We start from the raw sequence: 15,269 nt of genomic DNA on the forward strand, positions 1-15,269 counted from the left end.
ATGTCTCCTTTGGAGAGAGCCTGGAACCTAAATAGAAAGGTGGATGGTCTACTGAAGCCCCTTCCCAAGAGGAGTCTGTGTTTCTTGAGGCTTTCAGCACTGCCCTTTCTACGTCTTGGGTGGTCCCTCCAGCTGATTAGTTGATCAACCTTATCTCATGCTGAGCATGGAAGGAGGTGTATACAGTGGAACTTGCACTAAAAAGTCCAGATATCTTTTTAGCTCCAGCCAAAGATGGAACCTACTAGAGCAAGGGGAGTCCCAGTATATGTCACTGAGGTAGTGGCAGCCATTAAAAGGGATCTTGCAGAACAGAGCTCATCTGTCCATCCCCCTGTTAGGGAGTCCAGGTCCTTGGACTGATTTGGTAAGCACATTTATGCTTCTGTGACCTTTGCTCTTTGGTCGCTGAATTATTTGGCACACTTTGCCAGATTACAAAGAGGATTTAGTTTTCCAGATCTGTTTTAGAGTCCCTGTCTGTGGAGGACCAGAAAAAAGTTTCTTCACAACTGGCCACGCTTCAATATATTTGTAGCATTTCCATGAGGCTGATCTCTCATGCAGCTCAGGGTATCTCTAGGGCTGTAGGTTCTGGCATTGCTGTCAGGGGACATACCTGGATGCCTCAGTGTAATTTTGTGGAGCCCTTCAAGTCTTCATTCATCAGTGCTCCTTTTGATTGGATTGTCTTTGTTCAGCTCCAAAGTTAAGGAAACACTCTTCAGAAGTGACCAAGATGAAAGATCCTCTGCTGTTAGGATCTGTTTTTCTACCCCTCAGAGATCCTTCTCCAGAATCAATGAGGTGCTAAGAAGATGTGATTTCCCAAGTCCCAAGAGCCTTTTCAGAACTCGCGAGGAGATGGTTCTTCCAGGGGTAAAGGGGTCAACTCTAATGTAAGACACCGTGCTTGCAGCAGGGGTGGCCCACAGAACCAGGGCTTCAGAGCCACCTTCTCTATAAAGCCCAACCAGTGTTCCTGAAGGGTTGCACAACCTGCTGTACTCTGAAGACATTCTGAGCGGGGGGGGTGCTTGTTTCTGTACTTGAAAGTCTGGGCATCCATCAGAAAAGACACGTGGGTGCAAAAAAAATTATATCTAGCGGTTATTTCATACCATTTTCCCAAATTCCTCCAGCAAAAATGAAAAACTGCCCTGATGTTCCACCCAGTCATAGAGAAGTACCAGCCTTGGAAATAGTAAAGCTGCTTGAAAAGAGAGGCATCCAAAAAGTTCCCCCTGACCGGCAAGGATCCGGAACTTTCTCAAGATTTTTTTTTTTTTTTTAGTGTCAGAGAAGACAGAGGACTTGAGACCAATTCTAGATCTCAGTGAATTAAACCAGTAAGTAGACTGAACCATGATTGTCAGCATTCTATTTGTTTCTATTGTGAAAGGACGCTTGGATGCGCTCGATAGATGCTCAGAATATGTACTGTCATATCAAAAAACATGCGTTAGAAAAGATACTTGCACTTCTGGCTGGGAGCCAGTCATTACCAGTTCAGAGCACTGTCTTTTGGTCTCACCACAGCCCCCAGGGTGTACACCAAATACATGGCGGTGGTAGCGGCTCACCTGAAACTGCTAGGTTTCTGCTTGTTTCCGTACGACTGGCTCCTGACCTCCTCAGCCAAGCATCTATTGATTCAAGCAAGGGATTACTTGCTCCAGTTATGCCATCATCTGAGCATCACTGTCAATTCCACCACATCCCAACTTGCACATAATCGGACTCTGGAGTTCATAGGCGCTCATCTAGAAACAATTAAGCAGATAGCTTCACTTCCTCTAACAAGAGTTCATACTCTTTTGTTACAGGTCATGAAAGTCATCTCCCATTCTTCTCCTACAGCAATGCTAGCCTTCCAAGCCTTAGGATTGATGGCAGCTGTGATAACTCTATTTCCATTATCCAGATTTCATTTGCAGGTCCTGCAGTGGACTCTCAGTACTGTGGTCTATTTTTCGGCATCCTTTAAGCACGCCAGTCAACATTTCCAAAGTTTGCAAGGGATACAATTTTTGGTGGATTCAATCAGAAAATTTGTCAGGGTCGCCCCTTTGTTCTTTCACAGGCAGTAGCCACAGTCGGCATGAACGCCTCTCAAATTGGGCCTGGGCGGCATTACTTGGGAGGGACAGTCCAAGGTGCATGGTCCCCAGAAGAGGCCAGTTTGCACATCAGTGTCCTGGAAATGAGAACAGTAGGCTTTTCAAGATTTCAATGTGTGTGTGGCAATGGGCGATCTCTTCCAGTCGTTTTCTTATGGCAACGTACATACAAGTGAAAGCCAACATGCTTGCAGACTAAACAGGTCTATTTTGATGCCTTACAAATGGTCTCTCAATCATAGTGGCGGAAAACATTTTTTGTTGATGGAGCCAGCCATGCTGCAATCTTTTTTTTTTTTTTTTGCTACTGACCTCAACAAGTGGAGCAGGTTTTTCACCCTGGTCCCTCCACAGGGGGGATTCATTGAGCGATGCTGTAGTCCATGTTTGGCCCTTTGGTCTCCTTTACACTTACCCCCCCCCAACTCTTAGATATACCAAAAAAAAAAAAAAAAGAGTAATTATGCTAGTAATGTTGGACTTTTATAATTGCTTTGCATAACTGACAACTTGGAGGCGAGACCAAAAGATGCAGAATCCGTTTAACAGATGTTCTTCATGTTTCACTGCTGCAGTCATTACATTTGGGTAATCTGCTGGCAGGTTGCCCTCAGTTGGCCTGATTAACAAAGTCTTGGGTCCTGCGTCGATTGCTGTCCCTTCTTCCATGACGTCAGGTCGTCAGGGGTATAAAACATGCAGCTGACGCCATTACATCAGTCTTTCTTGCCGTGCGGTGCCCAAAGCAGAAGCAGTTCGCAAGTGCCGGTCAGCTGACTCCTGAAATTTTCGTTTTCGAGTTTCAGAACCGAAGTCTTCAACTAAAAGCTAAGTACCCCGTTGGGAAAACTTTTTCTTGCTCCTTACCAATGTCGGTAAAAGTTAATAATTGCATTACTTTTGGGAAGCAAATACCTCATAAGGATTTTCATTTGTACTGTATTCCTTGCCTAGGCCCTGACAACAACATGCCTTGCTGTCGGTTTTGTGCTAAATTTAATAAACGCACAATTAAACGTCGGTATGTATTTGCTTCTAAATATTTTGGCTCAAGATTTAATTATCCAGAAATGTCATCTGTTAGCAATCAGACTACCGGGATACCTAAAAAACGCAAAGAAAAAGACAGTCGCCAGTACTCAGTGAGGCGCTTTCACAGCCCCTGATACCCGCTACTTCTGATTCGCAGGCCTCTACTGAGACCCATTCGGAGTCTGGTATGCCACGAGTTATGGAACCCACGGATGTCTCTACCTTAGACGGGTCCAGAGCCGCTGTGGAGGCACCGGCTTCTGGTGGTGTTTTCAGGCCTACAGATTTGTATATTAGACCGACGCCATCTTCAAAACGAAGGCCAAAATCTAAATTTATGTCTAAAAAAATTGACGCCTGGGTCACATGTGCAGGCCCCTTTGCCTAAAAAACAAATGATCAAAATGGTTGAAGATTTAATTACTCTGATCAGGGGTAGCCAACCTCCTCCTCCTAAGAGGCCTAGACAAGACATTGATTATGAATCTTCTGAACAGGATTCTATTTCTTCTGACTCTTCTAATGAACAGGATTTGTCTATTCCTACTTATGAGGACTCTGATGCAGAGGATTCCATTCCTTCTCCCTCTCCCCCTGAGGATTTTTCTTTTGGGGAAACTTTACATGCCTTAAGGGATCATTTCCACTGGGAAAGTCAGGATTTCTCTGAATCTACAAAGAGACTTGGGGATTTTCTTCTACTTCCTCAGCATAGGCCTTTGGCTATACCTCCTGTTCTAGACATTGTTGATGATGTTTTTTCAGAATCTAGTATGACTCCTGATTCACTGCCTCCGGCTCCTTGTAAGCCAGACAGATACTACAGGGTTCCTGACTCCCACAAATTCCTTTTCAAAAACCCCATTACTGATCCTGAAACAATTTCTCAGGGTCCCAAGGGCATTAAGGCCTTTACTGCCAAAAATCCTACCCCTTCTGATAGAGATTCCAGGGCGCTGGATAGATGGGGTAAGAAGGTTTACACGTCTGCAACATTAGCAATTAGGGCTTTAAACTGTCAATTTCATATGCTTAAATATCAACAGCCTATCATGGGACTACTTAAATAGAAAATGATGTTAATCTCTGTGTGGAAAATAAAGAATTGCAGGATTTATTGCATTCAGCTGAAAAAGTTGGAAAACATTATTTGCGATGTGGTTTTGATTCCTTGGAGGCCTCTTGCAGGACTACTGTAACTGGATTTGCATGTTAAAGCAAAATTTTTGGATGCTCCTTTACAACAGGACCGTCTCTTTGGTAATAAGGCTGAAGAAGTGTTAAAAAGGATGGAAGATGAAGCTAAATCTATGCAAACTGTGAAAGATTTCTTACAAGTGCAACCTCCAAGATTTAGTAGGCACTGGCCTACTAAGAACTGGTCCTTTCCAGTCCCCTCGAGAGCCGCTCAAATCAAATCAAGACATTCCAAAGGCTCCAGGTTTCAGTCACAAGGAACTTTTAGAACAAAACAATGGGGTGCCTCCACCTCCAAATCTGGAAGCAACAAGGCACCTCCCTATGGTAAACAGTCTCAATGACTTCCCTCTACAATCACCAAGCACTTGCCTCTTAGCCGCCCCTTTGGGGAGAAAACTAGCACTTCATGCACAAAACTGGCAACTTATTACCCAGGACAAATGGGTTTTAAATATAGTATCCCAGGGATACAGATTTCACTTCCACACATTGCCAATTCCAAACGGATGGCCAGATCTGCCCCCAAATCAGTGGGCAGAGGCCCAGAAACAAGTTCTGTCCCTCATGAACATGGGGGCTATTCAACCAGTACCAGAAGAGGAAAAGGGACAAGGTTTCTTTTGCAGACTTTTCCTGGTACCCAGAAAAGACAAATCATGGCATCCAATTCTGGACTTATCCATTCTAAACACATTTCTGGACTTTCCAAAATTCAAGATGCTGACTCTTCAACAATTACTACCTATGCTAGGCAAAGATGCCTGCTTACCTGCATATCCCAATCAGGGAATCTTGCAGAAGATAGCTCCGTTTCAAAGCAGGCTACTTGCATTACCAGTTCTCTGCACTGCCCTTTGGCTTATCTACTGCGCCCAGGGTTTTCACAAAGTGCCTGGCACCAGTAACTGCATTTTGCAGGCAAAGAAATATTCAAATATATCCATACCTGGACGATTGTCTAATTCAGGCAGAAAACAAGGACATTCTTCTAAAGCATCTGGTGTTTGTAAAAAGGGTTCTAAATTGTCTAGGGTACACCATAAACGAAAAGAAATCACAACTGGTACCCTCTCAAAAAATTACATTCCTGGGTGCAAGCTTGAATGCAACTGCCCAGATGACTTACCTTATGCCCGAAAAGCAAATTCAATTGATGACTTACTTCAAACAGGTGCCCACAAAAACCCTGCTGTCTGCAAGAAAAATTCTGCAAGCGGTGGGGTTCATGGCCTCCTGCATTCTTCTAATTCCATATGCAAGACTGCATATGAGGAAACTTCAGTGGTACTTAAAAAGTTTATGGAGTCAACATTGTCACAGCCTGGAAACAATGATTCTTATTATACCTTGCCTGCAACTAGAGTTCCTATGGTGGGCAGAGGCCTGCCACCAAAACAAGGGACTGCCATTCACTCCACCCCCTGCCACCCAAACCCTAACAACAGATGCATCAGACTATGCTTGGGGGGGCTCATCTGGCAGGGAAGTGCATTCAGGGCAAATGGAGCCCAATTTAAATGCACCTACATATCAATCAGAAAGAGATGCTAGCTGTACAGAATCCTCTGACAGCCTTCAAGGACTACCTTCATCCAGGACAACTAATGATAAAGACAGACAACACCACAGTTATGTGGTACATAAACAAGCAGTGGGGGTACACATTCATACCCCCTTTGCAGACTAGCCATGGCATTATGGAACACGGCCTTGACCTATCAGATACAACTACAAGTTCAATTCCTGCCAGGAAAGCTAAATACTCTGGCAGACGAACTAAGCAGAAATCTTATGGACCCACACTAATGGAAACTGGAGCCACAAGTTTTCAACATGTTGACATGCAAATGGGGGAACCCAGACATAGTTCTGGGGTGAGGCAAAAAGATCTATCAGTTGGACAAATTCTGCACAAGAATACATCACAAAAAAGCTTGGAAAGTGGATGCTGTATCATTCAGCTGGAAAAACCTATCAGTCTATGCTTTTCCCCCTCTGCCTCTGCTCTCCAAAGTTCTACTAAGTCAAACGGATCAAACCAAAAGTCATTCTGATTGCTCCAGACTGGCCTCGCCAGCACTGGTACCCACTCCTGCACAATGTGTCACACCTTCCTCCATGGCACCTGCCTCAGACACCTTACCTACTGTCTCAGCAGAACTACCAAATTCTGCACACTCAGCTCCAAACTTTGAATCTTGCAGCGTGGCTAATCAACTAATTTCACACTTGGCATCCCTCAGCAAACCAGTGATGGATGCCATTTTGGAGGCTAGAAGGCCTAGTACTAGAAAATCTTATGCTGACAAATGGAAAAGATTCTGTGCTTGGAACCATTCACAAGGAATAAGCAAAGCAATGCCCAATATTCCTTAGATTCTGCAGTACTTAACTGAGATGCTTCACAAGGGCCTATCTTTTTCTTCCATAAAAATCCGTGCCTCTGCCATTTCAGCTCATTACAACACAGAACCTCTTCCCTCTTCTCTCATCCTCTGCTAAAGCAGTATCTCTGAGGGGCCAAAAATTTTAAGACCTCCCAGGAGAGCACCAACTCCTGCATGGGACCTCAATTTTGTTTTGGAAAAACTCACTCTCCCTCCTTTTAAGCCATCTGCTACTGCAGACCTAAACTTTCTCTCCTAGAAAACAGCTTTCCTTTTAGCAGTCACTTCATCTAGAAGGATTTCAGAATTACAGACTCTTATGGCAGTGGAGCCTTTCATTATTTTTCATCCGGACAGGGTGGCTCTCGGGACCAATCCATCATTCATGCCTAAGGTGGTATCCAGTGTGGCTCTTAATCAGACCATTCATCTGCCAACTTTCTTCCCCAATCCACAGAACAAGGGTGAGTGGATTCTGCATTCATTGGATGTACACAGACAACTTAGATTCTACTTAAACAGGACGAAATCTCTAAGAAAATCTGAACAACTATTGGTGGCATTTGCTGAAGGGGCAGAGGGAAAGGCTGTTTCAAAGCAGACTGTTTCCAAATGGATAAGCCACTGTATTCGATTCTGCTATATGCACCATGGTAAACCTACCCCAAGGGGATTAGGTCTCATTCCACCAGGGCTGCATCTACTTCTGCAGCCTTTCTCAGAGGGGTTCCTACCAGAGACATTCTAGAAGCTGCTAACTGGAGCTCAGTTCATACGTTCACCAAACATTACCATTTACCTCTCTTCTCTAAATCCAGAGTTGGCTTTGCCACTGCTGTCCTGCAGGGCCTTATAGCTGCTCCTAATGCTGTGTAAATCCAACCTCCCAAAGATAGCTTTGGTATTCTACCCAAATGTAATGACTGCAACAGTGAAACACGAAGAACATGGTACAGTTGTGTACACTTACCATAAATGTAGATGTTCAAGTGTATTCACTGTTGCAGTCCTGGTTACCCACCCTCCAGCCCCCTGTTTTTCTCTTGCTATACCTCTCCTTTCTTTTACTATGCTTAAAAGCATTTTTGGGTGTATTTGCTTTTCTTTGGAGGTATATTTTTTGTGTTTTAAATTATATATTTGTGTGTGTGTGTGTGTGTGTGTGTGTGTGTATGTGTGTGTGTGTGTGTGTGTATATATATATATATATATATATATATATATTTTTTTTTTTTTTCTCCCCATTTGGGGGGCACCTGACATCTGGGGCAAGTAAACTGATGTAATGGCGTCGGCTGCATGTTTTATACCCCTGGCGACCTGACGTCATGGAAGAAGGGACAGCAACCAACGCAGGACCCAAGACTTTGTTAATCAGGCCGACTGAGGGCAACCTGCCTGCACATTACCTAAATGTAATGACTGCAACAGTGAATGCACTCGAACATCTACATTTATGGTAAGTGTACACAACTGTACTTTATATTCCCAGAGTGAAATTGAAAGAAATTTTTTATTGGTTGTATGCCAACAGTAGTTTTCACTAATCTTTTTGATTACAGCGATACTTTCTCACGATGATGATGATGATGATGATACAAGTCCCTGTAACATATTCAGTTAGTTGGGCAGTTATCAAGTTTTTTTAAGTGTTTGCTAATAGCTGCATTGTTTCACTTTATGGTGTGTTGAATGTGTACTTGAATGCTTTTTCTGTTCCCCTATTGCACGCAGTTAATATGTTACATTGCAGTAAAGTTTTTCCTCTCTGTTCATTCCTTTGTAAATATTCTAAACTTTTACTTTTGTGTGTACAGGTTGTACAGAATGATATGGTACTGCTCAGCTGGCCTTGCCGTTGTTCTTTTAGTGTTGTTTCAGTCGTATTCTTCAGTAAAATGTTTTATTGATCAGAATAACAGTTTTTTTTATTATATAGCTATGTCCTAAAAGTCTCACCTTTAAGGGTGTCAAACAGTATGTGTCTTGCATGCTTCTTGATATGCAGTTTGCAATTTTGGACTTCTGCTTGGACCACAGTGCAGATTATAAGAATGAAAAGTTGTTTTCATTTTTTTGCTTTAATGCACTTTGAGTGTAACAGTAGTATTTACGAATGCACCTATGCAGTGGTTTTGAGTATTGTACTGTATGTAATGTCTTTTCTCTTGTTAGATTTGGACACTTGCTTCCTGTGGGGGTGGGAAGTTGGCCTAATGGTTAAGGTGTTTGCTTTACAGACACAAGGTGCAGGGTTTGATTCTCACAAGAGATACTTGGCTAGGCTTAAAATGGCCCACACAGGCAGATAGCCTAGTACTAATCTATGAACCTGTGTTGCTGGTCTCTCATGCTTCTTGTACCTTACTAGTGGGATGCGCCATAATGCAAGATATTATTTGTCAACTGGTGATGACAGACCAGGAAGTCTGGTTGCAAGAAGGATGGGGAATTCTGAACAAAAACTAAGAGTGAAATTAAAACTCATCATAAAATAACTTTTGATAACATATTTCACTTAATTTTATTTTTTTGTTGCAGAAAGCTATTGCCTACCTCTTCCCCTCAGGTTTGTTTGACAAGAAGGCCCGTCCTCTCATGAAGGTATTGCTCTTCTTCTATTAGTTTACATATTGCTAGAAAGGACTGGTTCTAGCATGCAGAACTCATGCCTCGTTTATCTTTTTTTTCCACAGCACCCTGAGGAGATTTTCCCAAAGCAGCAAGGTAAGTATCGATTCATGGAACTGATCAAGTGTCGTGTTTTTCTTTTTAACATTTTGTAGAAATGATTACATGACCAAGAAATTTGTGTAGCATTTTTATTTAGAGCCATATTGTTGATAAACTGCAAGCAATGCATGTGCCTGTGTTCCCAAAACAAGACATGCCAGACTTTATGCGTTAACAGGATTTACCTCAAATAGTGTGACAGCAGTGCAGTACTTGAAGTAACTGAAATTCAATGTTTTACAGTCCCCAAGGCTTAGAAGCCATTTCCCCAGTTGTATCTTTTTGTATAAACTTGCATGTGTTTTTTTTTTTTCTTTTCAAAACAGAAATTCCAGACTATCTAGTTAAGGTTATACTAGTGGATGATATGTTATTGTCCTTTTCTAAACAGTATGTCAGCAACATTTTGTTATTTTGTTTTACAGGAGGAGAAATTTTGATTTTATTATGTGGCAATGATGTTTTAAACATTGGTTATATTGAGATGTTTATGGCTCACTTTTTGTCAGTAGCGGTTTAGACAGAAAGCTATTTTTATATTGTAGACTGCATGTCTCAGAATTTATTTGTCCCTTTTTGGATTTCAGCATGTGATCTCCATGTTAAGGTACAGTTCACCAGTATTGTTAATGTTTTTGTACTGTCCATTTTTTTCTGTTGTGTTGCTATAGATTCATGTCTAGTTCTTGAAGTTGTCTTGAAGGACGAGCATGCAGTTTCCATGATTTAAAATATTTCTCCCTTCTAATTGAAAATGCTGGTGGTGTGTCTGATTTTAACTTGTGACAGAGCAGGTTGTTTCTATTCTGATTTTGCTTATTTTACCATTTTTTTCCATTTAGATTAGCATAATTTACTCTACATAGTAATGGTTTTCGAAGTGCTTTCAGTTTAGGGAGCAGTTAGGCATTATAAAGTGATCTGATGGAGACAGTACATAAACAAAGAAAATTAAGTTTCTTGGCAATGAAACATATTTACTTCATTCAGAAATTTTCAGAAGGGATGAAAATATCAAGCACAAGGGCAGTAATACAGACAGAATATTCAGATGTAGATGGTCTTTTAACTGCCGAGAATGGTGTTAAAATAATAATACTGTACCTCAAATGTCTAAAGAAAGATTTTTCTGCATTACCGGAATTTGATTATGTAACATTTTCTTAGATAGTAGTGATATGACTCGAAGTCCCTGCCTCAAACTCAGTAATACAAAAAGCTAGTATAAATGCTGTCATTACCATACTTGTGTTAAGGGAATTGATTCTAATTTAATTCTAATGATGAGAACGATAACTTTATTTCCCCTGAAGATGACATTTTTAGTGTTTTTTAACTGACATCTGAAGATGTGGCTAGAGAGGATTGTTGAAATGCCCAGGGGAGAGAATTATTTTACAAGTGTCCTTGGGTCTAGGCTTGTCAGAGCCTTCTAGCATGTTCGCTGAACTTCCATTGCAGGAAAACATGGTGACCCTTAGGAATATGTTGTTACAGTAAGGTAAGTCCTTTCCCAAAAGTTTCAGTAGGAGCAGATGGACTTTTCTCAGGGCCTATTCAACGCCATTATGACTCTCAAGCTTCCTTCCTTTTTCTGCTGCTCAGCCCACTCCACAGAGAATTACTGTGGAGTCTTCTTCAGGGGATTGGGGGGGGGGGCTCAGATTCAGATGATCATTTCCCTGTTGTTCTCATTTCAAATCCACTCACTTGCCGTGCCGTGTGGAATTGGCATCTTCTGATGAGACAGTTGGGAGTGTGATGAAACATTTTGAGTGGGTTTCTAGGCAATCTCTGAAGTTCATAATTGATACTACAGCCTTTTAGAATTGAGCACAACATCCCCTTCTCCTGTCCCTACAGTCCATGAAGACCTTTGTTGATGCTTATGTCCTCTGCTCCTGATTCTCAATCTCCAGCCCCCAAGAGGCCTGATAGATTCTATACAGTTCCTGATGAACTTAAGTTTCTTTTCAAAAACCCAGTTGCTGATCCTTCAGCCATTTTCTTAGCCTCAGACAAGCCATGTAAGCTTTTGCCAAATGTTAATGCCCTTTCCTCAGACAAAGCCAGTAGGGTCATGGACATGTGGCAAAAAAAAAACTACCTGGCCTTCAGGGCCATTAATTATCGGACTCTGATGACAAATACCTTTTGTCTATCCTTGGTAACCTGAATAAGTCTGTTACTGACATGGTAAGTTCAGACTTTTCACAACAGGTTGTCTTTGGTAGCATAGCATGAAATGCAGCTATGATGCTGTTGAGGCCTCCTCCAGACCAGCTGTTTCTGGCTCAAATATTAGGAAATATGCATGGTTACACACTAAGCCTTTGCTTGAGGATTTCAAGGCAAAACTATTAAGTTAGCCTTTTGACAGGGATCTTTGGCAGCTAGTTTATTCAAGACCTTGCAAGAGCAAGGCAAATTTATGAAGGACTGCATTCAAATTCTACTTAACTCTGTGCCCAGATACCAGAGAATACTGCCCTACCAAGTCCACTTTTTTTTGTTAGAAGAACGTATAGGTCTTTGAAATGCAAGAAAACACCCAGAAAGAGGTTTCAGGACAAACTCGAGAGGGACTCCATATATGGGAGGCTTCCTTTCACAGATAAGTCAGTGTGATTGTGTTCCATCCACCACCCTTCCCTTTTCTAGAATGCCCACTTTTTTTATTACAAATTGCAAAAAGATCACAACATGACAGAAAAAACAGAGCCACAGTGGTTCTACTGCAAACAACTTTACTGGTGTATCTGGTACCTCGGCTGTTGCCTTCAAGGAATCACAACACCAAGTGGGTGCTCATTTTCATTAGAATGTCCTGGAAAGAACCCCCCCTTCAAAGGCATTCCACCCCCTCCCCACAACCAGTTCCACCTTCTTTCATCCTACAGGACTTACATACCCATGGCACAATAGACCCAACTCCTCCTCTATTTGTAGGAAAAGGATTCTACTCCAAGCTGTTTCTGGTTTTCTCGTACCACAAAAAGGACAATGGAAACCCATCCTGGACCTTTCTCAGCTCTTCACCTTCCTCAAGGTACCTCCTTTCAAAATGCTGTGTGTTTAGATCCTTCTTCCTTTTACCCTACCACTGGTCTTCCTTGTGTCTTTGGACCCAAAGGATGTGCACCTTCATATTCCCATACACTAGTCTTACAGGAAATTTCTGAGGTCTACTGTGTTATCACATTTTCAGTTTTCTGCTTACCTTTCAGGCCCCTGAGTTTTCACAAAGTTCCTGGCAACAGTAATAGCCTTTTACAGGACTTCTGGAATACCGATACTATCTTGCCTAGAGTATTTGCTAATCCAAGCTTTGTTGCTTCAGATTCTCTTACTCCATCTCAGGTTCACCCTCACCCTACTCCTGCAACTGTGGTTTACTTTGAATTTCAAGAAGTCTTCCTTACAGCTCAATGAAGACCTAATTTTTATGGGTTGCAAACTAGACACAATAAAATGTACAGGCCTTCTTGATGCAGGAGAATATGCAGAGCCTCACAGCTTACTTCTGGTGCCTCTTAACTCTCAAAGTCTGCACAACAAGAGCAATTCTCAGAACACTAGGTTATATGGTGGCAGCCATCCCAGAGTTACCACTAGCTAGGCTAGATTTGAGAAAAATACAATGGTAGTTGAAAAATGTATGGTCTCAACATTCTCAGCCCCTAGAACACAGATCCATCTTACACCATGTCTAAGAGGAAGATCCTTTGGTAAATGTCATAGTTGAACCTGGCTTGCCCTTCAAGATGCAGGCTTCAGGTCAAAAGCTGCACACAGATGCCTCTGGTGAGGCTTTGGGGTCATAGACAAAGGACTCACAATGTCCAGGGTTGCTAGCAACCCAGTCTCAAGACAGAACACATCAACTTGAAAGATATGAGATCTCTCATTAAAAGTCTTCTCCCATCTGTGGAAACCAGGACCTGTAAAGGTATTCGCAGTCAGCACAACAGTCGTATTATACATAAACAAGGAAGGAGTGAGAAAATCTTACCCATCTGTGCAGACTGGCTCCAGTTGCTTGGGAGTTTGACCATCAAGGTGAACATATCACTTTAAGCAGTATAAATTCCCATCCAGAAAAACGCCCTGGCAGACTTCCTTAGCAGATCAGTGGAGGCCCCCCTCCCATGAATGGATGGTCAACAAACCTGTCTTAATAGACATAGTCCACAAGTGGGGTGCATCACAGATGGACTTATTGGCCTCAGTGCACAACAGAAAGCTCTCTCTTGTTTGCACAAGGACTCCTGTCCTCCAAGCTTGGAGGATAGATGCATTGTCTTTCCAGGGCACAGGAAGTTTTCTTTACTCCTTCCCTAGTTTTACTCAAAGTTCAAAAAAAAAAAAAAAAAGAATTTTGCTGGTGACTTCCTTCTGGCAAAGGCAGCGTTGGTTCTCCCTTCCGTCTCTTAGCCAGGGGCTATCACCAAAAGCTACCCCACAAAGTGCTCTTCTCACACAACGGAAAGGCTCGATGTTCATCGTGTTACACTGCTGCAGTCGTCACACTTGGGTTATCTGCCGTCCGGCCCGAGTTCCAAAGTCGTGGTCCGGCGTCGGTTGCTGTCGCTTCTTCCCTGACGTCAGTGCGACAGGGGTATAAAAGAGGTAGCTGATGCCATTTTCTTCAGTCTTTCTTGCTGTGCGATGCCCGAAGCAGAAGCAGTTCACAAGTGCCGGTCGGCCGACTCCTGAGATTTACAAATCGAATTTCAGACCGAAGTCTTCAATAAAGCCAAGTACCCTGTTGGGGAACCTTTTCTTGCCTCAGTTCGATGTCAGAAAAAGTTAATAATTGCATTTCTTGTGGGAAGCAAATACCTCATAAGGATTTTCATTCCTATTGTATCCCTTGCCTAGGCCCAGACCACGACGTCACAGGTTGTCGGTTTTGTGCTAGGTTTAAAAAACGAACTATTAAACGTTGGTTTGATTTCGCCCAACATTTTTTTGGTAGAAAGTTTAATTATACCATGCCGTCGGAGCAACCGACTACCGGGATACATAAGTGCAAAGATAAGGACAGGCAGCCGAGACCCAAACCAGACACCGAGGCCTCTGCTAGGCCAGTCACCGGTTCTCTGGTTTTCAGTGAGGCACCTACGCAGCCCCTGACGGCCGCTGATTTAGAACCCCAGCCTGCATCCGACTCCCAAGCGGAGATTGCATGGCCTCCAAAGCCTTTATCTTTAGGCCCTTCTGACTCCATGGCTGATGGGGATTCCGGTGCAGTTGAAAGGCCGTCAGTTGCTGAAGGTGTCTTCAGACTGACTATACTTACTATTAAATCCTTTACAAAACAGAAAACTCCATTAAAAGTAAGGAAGCCTGTACAGCACTCTCCAGTGCAAGGCCCCATGCCTAAGAAACAGATGCTTAAGATGGCCGAAGACTTAATTACCCTAATCAGGGGTTCCCATCCCCCACCTGACAATTGGCCTAGACAGGAGGAGGGCTACGCTTCCTCTGACCAGGTTTCCATTACCTCAGATTCTTCTGAGGAACAGGAGTACTCTTTTCCCCCTTATGAAGTCTCTGATGCTGAAGAGTCTATTCCTTCAGCATCTCCCCCAGAAGACTACTCTTTTGGGGAAACTTTACATACCATGAGGGAACATTTCCACTGGGAAGGCCAGGATTACTCTGATTCTAAGAAAAGGCTCCGAGAGTTCCTCTTATTACCCCAGCACAGACCCCTTGCTATTCCACCTGTGTTCGACATTGTGGATGATGTTTATTTGGAATCTAGCCTTAACCCAGATTCATTACCTCCTGC

At 42.8% G+C, this 15,269-nt stretch overlaps 1 protein-coding gene across 2 annotated transcripts in view; it reads left to right on the plus strand.

The window, feature by feature from the left end:
• MRPS9 (mitochondrial ribosomal protein S9) overlaps positions 1–15,269 on the plus strand; it is a 1,235,001-nt gene that overhangs the window by 373,577 nt on the left and 846,155 nt on the right. For both annotated transcript variants that reach the window (XM_044070995.1, XM_044070996.1), the window contains 2 exons: positions 9,281–9,343; positions 9,436–9,466. In XM_044070995.1, coding sequence (XP_043926930.1) covers positions 9,281–9,343; positions 9,436–9,466 — 94 coding nt within the window. The remainder of the gene's footprint in view (positions 1–9,280; positions 9,344–9,435; positions 9,467–15,269) is intronic.

Source organism: Protopterus annectens, chromosome 5.part0 (genome assembly GCF_019279795.1).
Source record: "Protopterus annectens isolate FY-2018-M chromosome 5.part0, PAN1.0, whole genome shotgun sequence".
Taxonomy (NCBI): Eukaryota; Metazoa; Chordata; order Ceratodontiformes; family Protopteridae; genus Protopterus; species Protopterus annectens.